General features: G+C 44.9%; 1 protein-coding gene across 1 annotated transcript; it reads right to left on the minus strand.

Annotated features, from left to right (window-relative positions):
* Positions 1 to 1376: 1376 nt before the first annotated feature.
* On the minus strand, positions 1377 to 17481 carry IRX6 (iroquois homeobox 6). The gene is made up of 7 exons (XM_083511429.1): positions 17394 to 17481; positions 15338 to 15595; positions 13549 to 13664; positions 9572 to 9879; positions 7617 to 8243; positions 2906 to 3023; positions 1377 to 2111 (listed from the first exon to the last, which is right to left on the minus strand). The coding sequence occupies exons 1-6, from the start codon at positions 17436 to 17438 to the stop codon at positions 2911 to 2913; spliced, it is 1467 nt and encodes a 488-aa protein (XP_083367555.1). The 5' UTR covers positions 17439 to 17481; the 3' UTR covers positions 1377 to 2111; positions 2906 to 2910.
* Between the last annotated feature and the right edge of the window lie 946 nt (positions 17482 to 18427).

The raw sequence follows: 18427 nt of genomic DNA on the forward strand, positions 1-18427 counted from the left end.
ATTCATGTTGACATACAGAACCCTTAACATCCTGGGACTCCAGCAGTTGTTGGGTCCCTTATACCAGGTAACCAGGGCCTTGAGGTTCTTACAATCATACCACTTTCCCCCCTAGGAGCTCAAGGAGTATATGGTGCCCCCTCTCCCCCTTTTATCCTCACAACAATCCAGCCCAAGACTGTCCCAAGGTCCCCCAGTGAGCTTCATGACTGAATTAGGATTTCAACCCTTGTCTCCCAGCTCTTATTCCAACAGTCTATTTGACACACAACAGTGGCTCTTGTCCCATGGGCAGGGATTGTTTGCTGTATGGCAACATGAAACAGAGCCTTTTCTAGTGGCAGCCAGGCCACAGAATTGCCCACTCTGCAACCCCAGAGTTGTCTGCAACTGGACTTAACTGTCAGGGGTCCCCTTTACCTTTACCTAGAGGTGAACTTAGCTATTGCATCAGTGGGCTTCTGGTGCCAAGTAAGAGCACACTTCTTCGTCCAGGCTTTTGGTGTTGCTGATTAGACTCTCCAAGATTTCAGAAATTGGGGTGTATTATACAGGCTGTTGTATTTCTACCCTGTTTTCAATTGCTGATACATTATTATTATCATTATCATCACTGGTTTATCAACCATTTTCTAAACCTCTGCCTCAAAGTGATTTGCATACAAAAGCGGTTAAAAACACAAAAACAACCAATACATTTAAAACAAGACCAAAACCCTAACAGGTAAACCCTTGTGGTAAACACCAATTTATCCATCTGGGAAAGCCTGTGGATACAAAAATGTCTTCAATTGTTTCTAGAAAGTTCAAATAGTGGATACCTATTGTATCTCAACAGGAATGCTCTTCCACAGAACAGGGGCAGCCACACTAAAAACTGCAATCTGAGTTCCTCCAGAGCAGGTTTCAGAGGCCTTTGGAACTTGCAGGAGAAGCTCTCCCACAAACTTTTATACATCTATTGCATGTATTAAAGATGTATAAAAGATAAGGCAGTCTCTCAAGTAACAAGCTCCTGAGCTATATAGGGATCTTTATGTTAGTACCAACACCAGCAGCAGATTGTCAACTGGTACAAATCTTGCTAGTTGGCTGCTTTATTCTGATGGTAGTTTGCTGCCACAAACAACCTAGCTGCCACATTCTACACCAGAATTGATAGTTTATATTTTTATCTGCATTTTATTGATCTGTTTGCAAATTGCCCTGGGGTTTATTTGGATGAAGGGTGGTTGAGAAGTGCAATAAATAAATAGATGAGAAATAAATAAAGTGCATGACAGCTTGGTATTGCTCTCTCACACACACGCACGCACACGGCTTTTTCAAGGTCACACTTCTGTTTTGACAACATTCATTTGTTTGGTTTTTAATTAGAGACTTTAAAAAATACTTTCCCGTGATATCTTTGTACACGGACAGAAAATAACAGACTTGCATTTTGCACTACCGAAGAATCCCCTTCAGAGTACCAGACAACATGGCTGACAAATACCTCTTATTTAAAAAATAAAAAAGACAAAGGGGCTTTAAAAAGTGTCATTTTTGTTTGTTTTTGAAAGGATGGAGGAAGAAAGAAGAACCCCCATATCCCACATAGATTTTTGAGGAACAAAGGAAGATTGAGCGATCTCTCAGTAACCATGTTGACAGCTTGCCTCTCACAGAAGACAATGTAGGTCTATTACAGAAGCCAAAGCCTCCCCCAAAATCAGGATGCATTTTTTGAAACTTTTTTTTGAAACTTACTAGACATTACTAGTCCAATTATATATCTGGTGGCAAAATTCCGTGTGTGGGATGTGTTCATATAATGTAGCACAGACAAGACCCTACAGCTGCTTTCCTGGTTGGACTTCCTCTGGTGTCCCTTGAAAGTTGTGCATATATAATATCATCTCTTCTCTTCCATTACCATGAGAAGCTGTAGCTGCAGTTCATGCTTTGGAGGGTGTGGAGAGAAAGAGAGAGAGAGAGAGGAGAAACACACATACATACACACACAGAGAGAGAAAGGGAATTTGCATTGGGAATGACGGGTGTTCCTTCTGAAAGCCTGCAAGTTCCAATTCTTCTTGAGATGTTTCACCAGCATGCTGGATTTCATGAGCCTGAGAAAGAGAAAGGAGATCAGCACATCACCGGGCATTGAGTGAAAAATATTCTTCATATTAATTAGATTTCTGAACTACCCAGGGCAGGTTACACTAACATAAAAGTACAAAATTAGAATCAGATAATAGAGTTTTCTATCCAAGGAATAGGTGGATAGATAGATAGATAGATGATAGAGATAGATAGATGACAGAAAAATAGATGATAGATAGATGATAGATAGATGATAGATAGATAGATAGATAGATAGATAGATAGATAGATAGATAGATAGATAGATGATAGATAGATAGATAGATGATAGAAAAATAGATGATAGATAGATAGATAGATGATAGATAGATAGATAGATAGATAGATAGATAGATAGATAGGTAGATAGATGATAGATAGATGATAGATAGATGATAGATAGATGATAGATAGATGATAGATAGATGATAGAGTATATCTTTGAACTGAAGTACTAGGCAGTTTCCTATATGCCTAACAGACTAGCTGCCACTCTTCTGAGTCCATCTGGGTTTTTTATTTTTAGGGAATACCCCAGATTCAATCCCCAGCATCTCCTGGTAGGGCTGAGAGAGACCCCTGTCTGAAACCCTTGAGAGCTGCAGTCAGTCAGTGTAGACAATACTGAGCTATGTGGATCAGTGGTCTGGCTCAGTTTAAGGCAACTTTCTATGTCTCAATGAATTACAGATAAGGTACCTTTGGGGAAGGTGGAAATCCTAAACTGAGGCATTTCTCAGCAATCACAGCTTGCAGTATAAACTCTTCCGGCACTCACCTTTCTCACCTCTTCAGCACTGGCCTGAAAGCTGTTCTCAGTTTGTCTTTATGCTGACCGAGACAGACTTCGCTTAGGTCTAGGGAACCTTGAGTGCCTCTCGTGTTTCTCCCAAACCCTGTTTTAACAAAAGAAAATGTTTGTTTGGGGTGTTGTTGTTTTAAAAAGAACCACCATATTTGATCAGAGTCAGTGGACAACTTTCCCCACTCTCTCCAACATTCCCAGATTTTGACTGCAAATGACTCCATAATCAATATGCTGGATCCAAATAGACTAGTGGAGGCATTACTTCAAAAAACAGGAGCCTGGAATTTTTGGACTTCCATCATCTCTCACCATTTGCCACGCTGGCTGAGGCAAATGGGAGTTTGAGTCCAACAATATTTGGAGGGCAATTGGTACTCCATCCCTGTGCTAACAGGCCACATGCTGCTCCAGTTGGTTCTCCCAACCCTCCAGAGCAATTATATTCTTGGTGGGCATGGGGAACTGCAGTGAAGCTGGTGAAAACTGCCACCTCTGCCCCACCATCACCTTTCTTAAGCAGGTGTCAGAACTCCAGCATTGAGATATTTGAATGCAACTTATCCATTTCCCCCCTTGTCAGACCTTTGTTTCAGAACCTGTGGCATTCCAAATGTTTTGGGACTCCAACCCACATCAGCCCAAGCCACATGAAGGGTTATAATCCAGCAACATATGGAGGACCACAAGCTCCCCATCCCTGCCTTATTTCTTTATATCCCCCAAATTAAACTCTGGTTCCATGAGAAAACTGAAAGATTCCTGTGAGCCCATTCACAGAGGTTGCCCACTGTGCCTCTGAATGACTTCCTGTTCTGGCCTGGTTTTCTTCTCATTGGCCTCCATGTCAGGTGTGTGTGGCAGATTTTGCTGCATCTCTACACTGTATGAGATTGGATCATCCCAGCTCTGTCAACTCAGAGCTGCAGCCATCAGAGTTAATCAGATGATATTATCAGAGCTGCAGTGGCAGAAGGAATGGTAAACTCACTTTCACGTGGAAGATAGAGCAAGCTTGTCTTCTGCTGCTCCAGAGGGTAGGACCCAAACCAATGGATTTGAATTACAAGAAAAGAAATTCTACCTAAACCGTAGGAAGAACTTTCTAATGGTAAGAGCTGTTCTACAGTGGAGCGGATTACCACAGATGGCAGTGGACTCTCCATAAAGAGGTTTCAAAATAGAGGGTGGGTGGCCATCTCTCAGGGATTCTTTAGCTGTGATTCCTGCATTGCACAGGGTTTGGCTATATGGCCCTTGTAGGTCCCTTCCAATACTGCAGTTCTCTAATTTGATATAACAATGACATGTCTCTCCAATATTTGCCAAGCACCTCATTCTGTTTCCAGCCATAACTTGATCCATCATCTAATACCGTAAAATGTCTCTGTAACAATTCAGGGCACACTGCAAGGGGTTTGTCATTTCCATATGTGCAGTTCAAGATTTAAGGAAACTCTCTAAGCTTCAGCATAACACTGTCCTTATAGGAATGTCCATGCTGCGAATTTCAGAAGGGGAAAGGGATAAATCACTACACTAATGAACAAGTGCTAAGTGCCAACTGAAATAATGCAAAAGTGAGGCAGGAGTGTCTGTGATCACTTATTTGGGGAAACCTGAAGGTTTTCAAAAATACAAAAAAAAAACCATTTTAAAAAGTTTTTTAAAAGTGGACAAAAGCTCCATAATATAGCCTTACAAAAACTGAACATGCTTAGTACCTACAGAATGTAGAGCATCAGTTGGAAAAGAAAACAAATTGCAGAAGAAAAGGTTCTTGCTTCAGCCCCTTTACAACTTATGGTATCTAGAGGAAGGGATGGCTGGCAGGAAACCTGAACAGAAGCTCTCCTGGTAAAAGCTCAGGATGCACTGCAAGATTTTATTGTAGGTTCTGTTTGCTTATTTATAAGTGTGTTCCTGAAGCTTGCTTTGCTTTGCTAACACCTCTCATTTGTCTGTCAGAAGTATCCATTTGCACAGAGTGAAGGCTGTAGCTCAGTGGTAGAGCAACCAGAAGGTCCCAGGTTCAATCCTTGACATTTCCAAGCAGGGCTGGGAGAGACCCTGTTCTGAAACCCTGGAAAACTACATCTAGTCAGTGTAGACAGTAGTGAGCTAGATGGACCAATGGTCTGACTCAGTACAAGGTCACTTTCAATATATATTTCTACTATTTTGCATCCTAGCATTTCACCCTTCACCCATTTGTGAGTGTGCTTGCTCCTACATATACATGAACACAAGAAGATGCCTTATACCAAGATATAAAGGATCTTCACTGGCTCCCAGTACATTTCAAAGTACAATTCAAAGTGTTGGTGCTAACCCTCAAAGCCCTAAATGGCCTTGGCCCAGTATACCTGAAGCAGCGACTCCACCTCTATCATTCTGCCCTGACACTGAGGTCCTCCTCTGAGGGTCTTCTGGTGGTTCCCTCACTATGAGAAGCAAAGTTACAGGGAACCAGAAGGCCCTGCTTGTCAGTGGCACCCGTCCTGTGGAATGCTCTCCCTTCAGATGTCAAGGAGATAAAGAAGGACACAATTTTTAGAAGACATCTGAAGGCAGCCCTGTATTGGGAGGATTTTAATGTTTTATGTTTTATTATGTTTTTATATATGCTGTAAGCCGCTCAGAGTGGCTGGGGAAACCCAGCCAGATGGGTGGAGTATTATTATTATTACTATTATTATTATTATGCTGCATTTCTGTATGCACTTATGATGGCGAAGGTCTCCATGAAGTCAAATGGTGCACTTCAGCAACACCACAGCAATATATAGCACAGAAGAAACACACAACAACCTCTAAAAAAATATTAAAAGGAGGGACAGTTTTCTGACAGCTTATTTTGACCCTAAGGTAAAGGTAAAGGGACCCCTGACCATTAGGTCCAGTCGTGACCGACTCTGGGGTTGCGGCGCTCATCTCACTTTATTGGCCTAGGGAGCCGGCGTTTGTCCGCAGACAGCTTCCGGGTCATGTGGCCAGCATGACTAAACCGCTTCTGGCGAACCAGAGCAGCGCACGGAAACGCCGTTTACCTTCCCGCCGGAGCGGTACCTATTTATCTACTTGCACTTTGATGTGCTTTCAAACTGCTAGGTTGGCAGGAGCAGGGACCGAGCAACGGGAGCTCACCCCGTCACGGGGATTCAAACCGCCGACCTTCTGATCGGCAAGTCCTAGGCTCTGTGGTTTAACCCACAGTGCCACCCGCATCCCTTTGACCCTAGGTGGCGCTTAATTCAACCTGAGATCCTCACTTGTTCTAGCTTCAGAAGTTGACTCAGAAATAAGTTCCAGTGTGTTCAGTAAGCTATACTCCCAGGGAAGCAAACATAGGGTGGGAGTGAGGGGTGGGGAGTAACATTCAAAATGTGGTTGCATTAATGTATCTTTAGTCTTTAGGGCACAAGCAGCCAAAGTTTTGCCCTCCATATGTTGTTGGACTACAGCTCCCATCTTCAAGGACAACTGGACACATTGGCTGGGGCTGATAGAAATTGGAACTCATCTGAAGGGTTGAGCCTCGGTTACTACACAACAGTGGGTGGCACAATGGGCCCAGCTATTAACCAGAAAGTTAGTGGTTCAAGGCCACCCAGGGACAGCTGTGCGCAGAGGGTTGGACTAGATGACCCTCAGGGTTCCTTCCAACTCTACAATTCTATTATGATTTATTGAATGCACTAATCAAATGCTGAACCTTGCTGTGCTAACTTTAATCAGCAAGACATACAAAGAATCCTTCAGGTTTTAAGGCTTGTGTTGAACATTCCAGATTGAAATTTCTACCTCCTCCCCCACCCACAAGAAAATCATTTCAGATCAAATCTGAATCTTTTCAAGGAAATGGGCTATTTTCCCCTGTACCTGTAAGTTGGATCAGCAGTGAGGACATGGCTCTGAGCATGTACAGAGGTCCATTTTCACCATTCAGTCAAAACCTAACTATATGATACTTAGCAGCTTCACCATGTTGTTCTCTTGCTGGACTTACATTTGATTTTTGCCACTAACGTATTTTAAAATAAGTGGTGAACTTATTGCACATTGACTTTTCCTTGTCATGTTGGGTGTGACACTCTACCACACTCTACTACATGGCAAGATAATTACTTCCCAGAAGTTCTTTGAGAAACAGATGGATTCACAAGACCATTTTGAATTGGCCAAGGCTCCTGAAATTAATTCTGAATTTCTCTTTCTACTTTTATCACATTGACTTAGCTGCCTGAACATCCAGACATTGACACATCCAGACACATTTTGATGATATCCTGGTTTCCACCACCACATGGATCAACCCACACCTCAATCATTTTCAGAAGGATAACCAGTCACTGTTTCACCACAAAGACAAGGAAGGTCCTGAATAACTTCGCCAACTCAAAATGGTTGTGTGAATCCACCGACTTGTCAAAGATTTCTCAGAATCTGAGTTAAGCTCACTCATCTTTTGGATAATGCTGAAGAGGACATCGGTGCTCCTTCCCCAAAATGAGGGGAGAAATTTAGCATTCAGTAACTACATGAAAAACAGCTGTGAATTATGTGGTCCTGGACCTAGAAAACCATGGCAGAGCTTTTGACACCACATAAACTTCCATTCGCTAAAATCAAGCAGTACTTCTGGATATGGAAATAAACGAAGGAATCTCAAGAAGCTGGCTACCTTCAGTTCCTGCTGAATACTGACAGGTCTCGCCCAGCATGGGATAGGAAGCATAGTTTAAAGAGATGGACTGCAGGTTGAAGGTCGAATTCTTAAAGATCTTGGTGGGTTGAGCCAGCTCCTCCAAGGCCTTGTCATGAATAGACTGTGTTCTCACAAGGCTGCCCAGGGGCCTCTCCTCACCGCATTGTCCCACAGCCCCAGGGGGCCTTCCCCTGAGCACCAAACAGTCGGGGCTCTCTGTCCTTTGAGCAGGATGGCTCATGGGTCCCACAATCACATTGGCCCCCGCTGTGTGAGCTAAAGACCAGATCCTGGGCTTCTCAGGGGCTTCGTAGGGTTGACCATGATTTCCAAGGCCACCCACCAAGGTGGCTCCTCCCTTGTGGCCAAGGAAGTCCCCCGTAAGTGCCGAGTCAGCTTTGGCACAGGGGAAGGCCTGAAAGTGGCTGGGCAGGCTAAGGTTGCAGTTGTTTTTTTCTGCCTCAGCCAAGGCGCTGCCCACACCAGGGCCTTCTTGGTGTGGATGCTTCGGCTCAGCCTCCAGCTTGATTTCAGCCTCCTCCTCGTCCAAGTCTTCCAGATCGCTCAGCTGCAATTCCTTTTCTTCTTTGCATCTTTTGGGATCTGTATTTTGGAACAAAAAGCAGGGGCAGAAAGGATATGTGTAAACAACAGCAACAACCCACAAGAAGGTTGAGTAACTGCAAGGCCAGGCCACACTAGCCTCAATGAGGTAGTCACCTCAGGTGGCCAGCTGGGGACAACTGGTAGGGGTGGTGGATCTGGGACCCCAAGGAGAAGACCATTCACTGCCTCTTGAGTTTTTCACCCATGGCTGCCACTTGAGAAGAATGGTGTTTCCTGCTTGGCAGGGGGTTGGACTCGATGGCCCTTGTGGTCTCTTCCAACTCTATGATTCTATGAGCACTGCCTTCTCCTCTCTGGCCTTTTTTCTCCACCACCAGCTTCAGTATGCCAGGGCTTTTCTATGCCACCTCCAGTCACCTCAGGTGGAAAAGGAGGAGGAGGTGGTAGCAGTGGGGGAAAGGAAGGGAGGAGGAGAAGAAGTGGAAGGGGCACAACTGATTGGTTTTGCCTCAAGCGGCAAAATGTATTGGGCCAGCCAGCCCTGAACTACCGTGCCAAAATGCAAGGAGATCAGAACTTTGCACTTCTCATTTACAGACAGTGATAGTTTAGTACTTTCACATTCAGACAACCTCTAGCTAAATACCAAGGATAAGAAACAAATAAAGCATACCTTTCATATCCGATATTGAGTTAGACATTAGAATTATGGACAAAAGTGTGTGTGTGTGTGTGTGTGTGTGTGTGTCACACTACATATAATCAAATTTATGGCACTCCCTGCTACAGAGATGTGGTGTTGGCCATTAACTTAGATGGCTTTTAAGATGGTTTATGAAAAATAATAATACAGTTCTACCAACGGCCATTCACTGTGATGGCTGGATTCTGTATTCAAAGCAGAGACAGTATACCACTGAGCACAGGTGGGGTGCTGTGGGCTTATGGGAGGCATCTGGTAGACCACTTGATAGACATTTGGTGTGATCCAGCAGGACATCAAAAACTGAACATAAGAGGAGCCTTGAGAGATAAGATCAAAGATCTACAGTATCTCAGAGTTGGAGAATATCTGTGTCCCTCGAGATGTTGCTGGACTACAACTCCCATCAGTCTTGATCCTGCCATCTGGGGTTGATGGATTCTGCGGTCCAGCAACATCTGAAGGCCCAAAAGTTCTCCACCTTGGTCTATCAAGACCAGCACCCTGCACTTCACAGTGGTCAACCAGATGGCTCCAGGAAATACAATATAATAATTACTTTATTTTATGTTTTCTTCCAAAGAACCCATTATATCTTCACAACCACTCTGTAAAGTAGATTAGATCAAGAGGCATCCAGCAAGTCCATTTCCAAGCCTACCTTTGCTTTCATTTTCACTGCCACAGTCTTCACCATTCCTTCTCCCATCCTCTCGCCTCTCTTCTCCTGCTTTGTTTTTTGGAGACCAGGTCATCTTATTCTCTTTCTTGAGCCTTCTCCGAGCATTGGCGAACCAGGTAGAGACCTGAGTGAGGGTCATCTTGGTGATGATGGCCAGCATGATTTTCTCTCCTTTGGTAGGGTAGGGGTTTTTCCGGTGCTCATACAGCCACGTCTTCAAAGTGCTAGTGGTCTCTCGGGTGGCATTCTTGCGTCTGGCTGAGCTGCTAAAATCCACTGTTCCATATCTGGCAGGGAGATAGAGATGCTGAGCATGATTTTCTGGGCCAGTATGGAGGTGTATATGCTACTTTTCAGGCAGAATGGAACCACAAATTGGAACAGTGTCAAAATGAACACAACTTCTGTGTAACTGGGAAATAATTTCCATATCAATAGAGGCATAACTACAGCCCATTCATAGCTAACTACAGCCCATTCATAGGCTTAAGAACATAAGACATGCCTGCTGGATGAGACCAGTGGCCCAACTACTCCAGCATCCTGTTCTCACAATGCCAACCAGATTCCTATGGGATACCCACAAACAAGACCTGAGCACAAGATCATCTTCCCCCCTGCAGTTTCCAGCAACTAACAGCATAATGTCTCCAATTGTGGAGGTCATTTGTTGGTGATTGTAGGCAAATTTACTCACAAGTTTGATCCACTGATTACAATGGAGCGTACTCCCCAATAAGAGTGTTTAGGCAGAATTCTATACACACTTACAGGGGAGCATGTTCTATTAAACTCAATAGGACTTCTGAGCATACCTGCAAAGGATTACATTTCTACACCTTTTGCTATCATCAGGTCTAAAAGATGGCAAGAATGAGAAATGTTACTCAAATATATTTTAATTGAATATTTTAGTCATTTGAATCTTGCAGATGGTGAGTTCTTTCTTCTATTTATTTAAAAAAAGAGAAGCACAGGATGGCGTGAGATAGAAACTCCTTCCTCTTCAGATTCCTATTGGCAATGCCATCTTATGCATGTTTAAAGGTAAAGGGACCCCTGACCATTAGGTCCAGTCGTGGCTGACACTGGGGTTGCAGCGCTCGTCTCGCTTTATTGGCCGAGGGAGCTGGCATACAGCTTCCAGGTCATTCTGGCTAACCAGAGCAGCACATGGAAACGCCATTTACCTTCCCGCTGGAGTGGTACCTATTTACTCAGAGGTAAATCCCTCTAAGTTCAATGGGGCTTACTCTCTTGTAAGTGAATACAGGACTTCAGCCTAACAACACTCACACACACACGGGCAAGAGACTTTGGTTACAATATACAGTATGATGATTGGATGAAATTATGGAATGAAAGGCTAAAATTTACGGCATGTACTGCGTTGAAAGAAAATGTAATGAAAATGTTTTACAGATGGTATATAACGCCAGTTAAACTGGCCAAAATGTATAAAACATGCAATAAGTGTTGGAAATGTAAAGAAAAAGAAGGTACTTTCTATCATATGTGGTGGGAGTGTAAAAAGGTGAAAGACTTCTGGGAAATGATATACAATGAATTGAAAAAGATGTTGAAATATACGTTCGTTAAAAAACCAGAAGCCTTTCTATTAGGAATGGTAGGAAACGAAATCAATAAGAGAGACTGTAAACTCTTTCAATATGCAGTGACTGCCGCAAGGATACTTCTGGCCCAAAGATGGAAACTGGAAGAAATTCCAACAGTGGAAGAATGGAGAAGGAAATTGACTGAATATGTAGAATTGGACAAATTGACTGGGAAGATTTGATACCAGAAAGACCAAAAGTTTATCGAGGACTGGGGAAAATATACAGAATATCTGAAAAATATATGTGATGCACAGACAACGCTTGTTGGTTTTGAAGAGACTCTGTGAAATAGTAAGAAATACTGCAAAAAAGAGAGTAAGAGGAAAAGGAGTGGGGAAAGGCAATATCATGTTTAGAAATGCGTCAATAAATAGAAATTTTTCGAAAGATTGACAGAGAAACTGAGGGAAGTCAAAATTGAAGCATGAGTGTAAAATAATTTGTTGACTGTATAAAATTTGTTTGGATAATGAATAAAAATTATTTTAAAAAAACACAACACACACACATCACCCAACAGCTATATAACAAACAGAAAAGCAGGCCATACTTTTCCTCATTGTGGCTTCTCAGTGCTGTGGGAAGTTTAAGACAGAAGAGGTCTACCAGCAGAAAGTGGGGAAAGGGAGAGCTATGGGGAATTGTGCATTCCCCATATGTTGTTGGACTCCAGCTCCCATCATTAAAAGACAACTGAAGGCAGCCCTGTTTAGGGAAGTTTATAATGTTTGGTGCTGTATTGTTTTTAATATTCGGTTGGAAGCTGCCCAGAGTGGCTGGGGAAACCCAGCCAGATGATCAGGGTATAAATAAATCATCATCATCATCATCATCATCATCATCACTGGCCTCACTGGCAGGGGCTGATGGAAGTTGGGATCCAACAACATCTGGAGGATTGCAGGATCCTCATCTGGGTTGCAGTTTTATAAAATTATGCATGACATGGAGAAAGTGAGTAGAGAAAAGTTTTCCTCCCTTTCTCATAACACTAGAACAATGCTGGAAGATTCATCACAGATTAAAAAAAAATACTTCACATAGTGAATAAATTCTTCACATAGCACCTAGTTAAACTATGGAATCCCCCCAGGAGGCAGTGATGGGCACCAACTTGGATGGCTATGAAAGAGAATTTTTGATGACTGTGAAAGATGAATTTATGGAGGATACCAATGGTTACAAGCCAGAATTGCTGTGTTTTGCCTCCACAGTCAGAGGCACTAATGCTTCTGAATACCCACTGCTGGAAACCACAGGAGGGAGAGTGGTCTCTTGCTCAGGTCCTGCTTGACTATTTCCCACAGGCAACTGGTTGGCCACTGTGAGAACAGGATGCCATTAGCCTGAACCAAATACAAAGAGTTAGACAAACCCCAATGCTATATTGTTTAATAATTATAATAATGATTATTACGAAAAAAATACAGACCTTGGTCTGGCCTGCCCTCTTTTTTATGTATATATTGCTAGGCCACATGAAAGGTTATACTGATAGCAGAGTAACTAGCTTACAAAGGTCAGTGACAAAGAAGGACAAGCTTTGCATGGAGACAGTCCCAGATCAGGCATCCTCAAGAAGGGCTTCTGTCTCCTGGAGAGCTGTTGCCTTTCACTCTAGACAGGTCACATTCACACGCACATTTAAATTATTAGGATGCCACTTCGAAAAGTCATGGCTTCCCCCAAAGAATTCTGGGAACTGTAGTTGTGCTGTGGGTTGTTAGGAGACCTCTATTCCCCTCACAGAGCTATGATTCCCAGAGTTTCTCCCTCAGTTGATTTGCCCTAGTTTTTATTGTTTTATACTGTATGTTAATGTTAGCCTTTTATTTTATTGCTGTGGGAACCCCTCACAAAAGTTCTGTTATGGGACAGCTATATAAATGCAGACAGTAAATGAATATCCATAGGATCACCACCATCTGCAATGTATGCAGAAGGTCCCAGAGTCAACTCTGGCCGTGTGAGAAGGTTCCTTGTTTGAAATCCTGGAGCTGCTATGTGTCATTGTGAGGAACACTGAGCTAGATGGGCCAATGGATCCCACTCAGTATCAGGTACTGAGGAGTCGCTTGAAAGGCAATGGAAGGGGCTCCTTTGCCCTTTGCAAAGCACGCCTAGCTTTCCAGGCGCCACTGCAAAAGCAAACCTTCGAATGGAGTCGTGCTATTCCTGATGGCTGCTCCCCAGATCGCCCGGGATTAACACAGAGAGAGACGAGTCAATTGGTAGGGCGGGGGAGGGAGAATGTCGGAGGTTTGCCGCTGCTGTAGCTCCCAACAGTCGCGGGCAGATCTAAAGAGCTCCCGCTCGGCTGATCAAAGCGCTTGTTACCTGTCGTATTGGTACTGCCCAAAGGAATGCTCGTAGGTGTAGTAGGCGGCGGCCGTGGGCTGTGCAATCCCCGCGTGCAAAGCGGAGGAGCCGTCCTTGATGTCGTACTGGGAGTTCTAGAAAACGCATTAAAAGTGTTTTAAGGCTGGAGATCCCGCATGCTTTTTCCTTCCTTTCCAGTCCACCCTACTCCGGGCCGAGATGCCCCAACTAACCAATAGCAATGACTGTGTGAAATCGCACCCGCTACTCTGGATTCCTTAATCCGGATTAAGTACCTTTTGGATTAATGAGAGTGTTTAGGCTGTTCAGGCTTTCATGGGAGTAAGCCCCAGCTGAGTACAGGATTATTTGGGGACGATTATTTGGGGGGGACGATTATTTGGGGGACGATTATTTGGGGACGATTGCTATTTCTTCCCGTTTGCGTTGAGGCCAGGGTTTACTATACGCACACACAATTCCCATGTTGGGTTTTCACCACCATGGTGCGATCCTGAAACTGCAGTCCTAAAACACATTTACTGAGCAGCAATTACCGTCGAACAAATGGGACCTGTTCTCAAATAAACAGGTAGGGAGCTGCATTGTTAAAATCCTACCAACTTTAACTCAGAGCTCGTCCCACCTTGCTGCTTTTTAACTAAAAATTCCTAAATTTTGCTTCGCTTGGAAGTCAAGGATGGGTGGATCGGCTAGAAAAGGGGGATAGGTTTTCTTTTATGAACTTATCATAAATATTAAGTTTCTGAAGCATGCTAGTTTTAGAAAACGACCTTAGGGTGTAATTATAATGACATTTGCCAATGTGTACGCTCCATTGGACTCACAAGGAATTACTTCTGAGATGACAATAGAATTGTCTCCCTCTTTTTTAGTCTCCCTCTTTTTGGTCTCCTCTCCTAGTCAGTGTAATAACTGCGAGCTACCTCGGGGCAGAGACCCTTTTGTGTATGATGAGCGAGGTACAGGGATGGAGCTCTTTATTTTATTTTATTTTTACATTATCTTGACATCGTTTTGGGAGCAACGCATGACAATTAAGAAACAAGACAAAACAATAGGTCCCGGCCTTCAATGAGCTTACAGTCGCAAATCGTCGATGGAAAGTGGAGGAGAGGTTTCTGCTTCGAGTATAAGAATTGCTCTTGTGGAATTTGGGGACCCGAATCTGTGCACAACCGCAAGTCCTCCTTTCCACGCCGCTTTGGCTTTGTGCAGATCCCAGTTAAATTCCCCGCGCGCTCTTCCAGGTGAGTGTGGACAGGGACCGCTGCCCGGCGGCTCGAGTCTATGCATGTTTGCTCAGAATAAAATTATGCATATCCCCGAGCCCTGCGGGAAGGATCCCAAACCTATGACACGAGGAGGAGTAGACCCAGTTGTGTTCAGTGGGGCGGGCCTACTCCAACCTTGAAGTGCCTAAGGTTACTCTCAGTACCCAACAGGTCTACACGGACCTCCCCAAATCCCAATATGTCTACTCGGAAGTAAGTAGCACGGATCTCAGTGGGGTTTTATAATTCCTTAGTAAAAATTGTACGCTAGGAAAGACACTCAGAAGGGAACCAAACATCAAGAAACAGCGCAGGATTTTACTTCCGAGTAAACATCATCGCCTTGTAATGTAAATGCATTCTGTTTCCCCTCCCCCCAGCTGCAAAATTGCTAATACGATTAGGTGCATTACCAGGTCAACAGGGACTAGCGCCCCCTTTTCCTCTTAGTAACCAAATTGTAGCGCCAAAGTCATAGGGGAGCGGAAGGCCTGTGCCTTCGCTTCACTCACCAGCGTGGTGTACAGTGTGGACGGATCCGCTCCGTACGGGAGGTAATTGGCGTAACTTTGGCCGGCCGCAGCTGCGTAGGGCGAGCCGTACATCCCCAGCGCCGCATTGAGGTCCGTCCTGGAGCCGGCCAACAGCCTGTTCTCGTAAGAGGGGCAGCAGAGGGTGGCCGTTTGGGAAGAAGATCCCGAGGACACATCGGAGACGGATCGGGTCCCTGAGTCACAGCAAGTGGTGCTAGAGGTGGCTGAGACGAAAAACTGGAGTTCAGAGAGAGAGGGAGGGAGAGAGAAATAATTAGAAAAACGCAAGAAATAAAGTCGAGAAACAATTTCACGTTAATTGCAAAGCACATTTGGAGTGGGTGGTTGGGTGCTGGGGGAGAAGCCCTTGTTAGCCCTGAAGAAACGGACGGTGCTTCCTTCCGAGTAGGATCCAGCCGGTCAATGGGGCTGTGGAGATCCAGGGGTCCGGAGGAGGCTCTCCAAAGCGGGACGCCAGAAGTGTGGAGTCTCCTAAACCAACCCCAATTTACAGCAAAGCGAATGTAATGTTTTGCTTGGAATTCCTGATCCACCGAGTGGCTTGGAAATATTAATGGAAAGGGAGAGAGAGGGAAGGTACCATCGTGGCAAGCCGGATGAGACTCTTAAAAGATACCACCTTCCCTTAAATTATATGGGGGGGATGCAGGTAGCGGGGAGGGGAGGCTGTGCAGGTGTAATACTGTGGGAGGCTTTCAGCTTCATCCGCAGAGGCACGAAGTCGGCGGGGATGAGGCACCTGGGACCGAAGTCAGGCAGGAAGGCTTGGAAAGCAAGGGGAAGCAGAAAGGCTGCTCCCATGAGAGAGCAGCGGATACCAGTCAATTAAAAGACCGATTTTTTTCTCTCTTTAAAGTATATATAAGATAAACCTGGGAGATACACCCCCACCTGAAAGCTTGGAGAACGGCTGCCAGTCAGTGTAGACAATACTGAACTTGATGGACCGCTGTAAGGTAGGTTCCTGAATTCTAGATCAAGTCATAGTATACTTTTGCAATTTGCATTACACCGTATGACACAATGGAGTAAATGACACTGAATTAATTGGTTGCATACGCTGTTATTCTTTCCCTCACATACACACCTCGCCCTCCCAGGTCTCTACCCCCGCCTACCCCTCAGGTAAAAAGAAAACAAATAATTGGGGGGGGGGGGCTGACTCTCGTGGATTACACCTGAATAAGCAGAATCCGAAATCCAAATCTAAATTGGACTACGAAAGCGTGTGGGCTCTGTAGCAATCGCCCCCTTCCAAAACGGGACTGACTTCTCAGCCAGGTATGCGTAGGAATGCCTCTTCGCGTGAGAAAACTGCGACGAGTCAATAAGTTCCGTTGGAATCGATAGGACTTTCCTTCCAAGTCAGTATCTTCCAAGTCAGTATCTTAGAACAGCTTTGGTCGCCTTGGCAAAACTTTATTTCCAAGTTATTTTCTCACTCAAAGAACCGTATGTCAATATTTATTGGAGCTGAGAGGAGGGGGAGCACACCCAAACTGTGCCAGTCCTATAAATACATGTACCCAAACAACACATACACGGATCGCCTTCAGTGGAAAATCAATAAGAGATTTGCAGATCAACTGAACTTCAGGAACCCACCCCCCTCTTCCGCCTAAACTTGCCACCACTTAAAACTGAACAGGTAGTCATGAGGAAACAAATTCTTGCTGTGATCCTCTGCATCTTTCTTTGGGATTGAGTCCCATTGCAAACAGCCTGTATTACTCCTGAGTAAACTTGGGTAGGAGCAGTCTGCCGGTTCACCATATCTCCCATTCATTCAAACACGCGCACGCAGACACCCATCACACAGATCAAAGGAAGGTGGGAGGGGGCGACGCAGCATCTCCTCCAGATATTCATTTGAAACAAACAAACAAAAATGATTAAAACTAGATAAATGCAAAGGAGGCTTTGAAAAGATACCTGACATTGCACGCCACGCCACAGACCCGGTTCTCCCCCCACACTTAAAAAAAAAAAAGTGGTGGTGGGTGTTTGGACTTACCTGAGAAGACGTGTTGTAAGGATATCCAAGCTGTGAAAAAGACATCGTTGCTTTCCAGTTTTGTTTGGGGTGGGTTTTCTTTTTTTGAACGGAGGTTTGGGTGACCCCCCCTTCTTCCCCCTCCCCAAATCCTTCGCCACTGAGTCCTCCCCCTCCTTCCCTCCCGACCCACCTTTTCACACCCCCATCCCCACGATGCCTCTTGATGACGATCAATTACGAGCAGGATTGCTATGGATTATTTTTTATTTCTTCTCTTCGCAACAACCCCCCCCCCGCCCCGCCCGCCCTCTCTACACACGTGAATTATAAATGATTGCAAGCGGGCATCTGCGGAAAAGAGGCTCGCAGCCTCCGCCTGAGCTCCCCGCCCGCCCCCTCCTCATCTTGATGCTTCTTGGAAAGAGAGGGGGGCTATAAATATAGATATAGATCATTTATAGATGGATGGATAGATAGAATCTATGGAGGGGGAGAACAGCTCAACAGAGGACGAGTTTCGTTGGAGAGGCGGGGGGGGGAGCGGAGAGGAGGATGTTGGAAAGAAATTGATGATGGTGGTGGTGGTGGAGGGGTGCCCGGAGTGGGTGGGTGGGAAGGAAACGTCAAAGCTGGCAAGCCGTGGAAGAGTTCGCTTGTGCATTGTTTTTCTGTTCCCGTTCGAGTCCTTTCGCGCGCCGCTCCCCAGCCAGCGGAGCCGAGTGACGTCATAAGTAATCCCGAGTTCTTCGTGCCAATCCTGAGCCTCGCGCTGAGCATCTTAAAAGGCGCCCTTGCTTGTATCAGGCATTATTGTTGTTATTGTTGTTGTTATTTATTCCGCGAGCACGTCAAATTTAAAGGCAGAGCCCTGACCTTGCCTCTTTTTTTCTTTTCTTTTTTTGCAGAGGGTAATGACAAGCAGTGGTGTGGTCAGTTCGAAAGAGCAGGCGCCCTCCAGGCCCGCCCCTAACCACGCCCCTTTCTGCCTATACAATAAAAGTGCATTGTTGTCGACCAAGGCAGAAGCCATGACAAACCAGCTTCCCCGCGGT

This window comes from Podarcis liolepis (genome assembly GCF_965112155.1).
Source record: "Podarcis liolepis genome assembly, chromosome: 7".
NCBI lineage: Eukaryota > Metazoa > Chordata > Lepidosauria > Squamata > Lacertidae > Podarcis > Podarcis liolepis.

Coding starts and splice junctions, on each gene's coding strand:
- IRX6 (XM_083511429.1), bottom strand. CDS start 17,438: ATGTCTTTTTCACAGCTTGGATATCCTTACAACACGTCTTCTCAG. Junction 15,596..17,393: donor CTTACAACACGTCTTCTCAG/GTAAGTCCAAAC, acceptor TCTGAACTCCAG/TTTTTCGTCTCAGCCACCTC. Junction 8,244..9,571: donor CAGTGAAAATGAAAGCAAAG/GTAGGCTTGGAA, acceptor TCCAAAATACAG/ATCCCAAAAGATGCAAAGAA.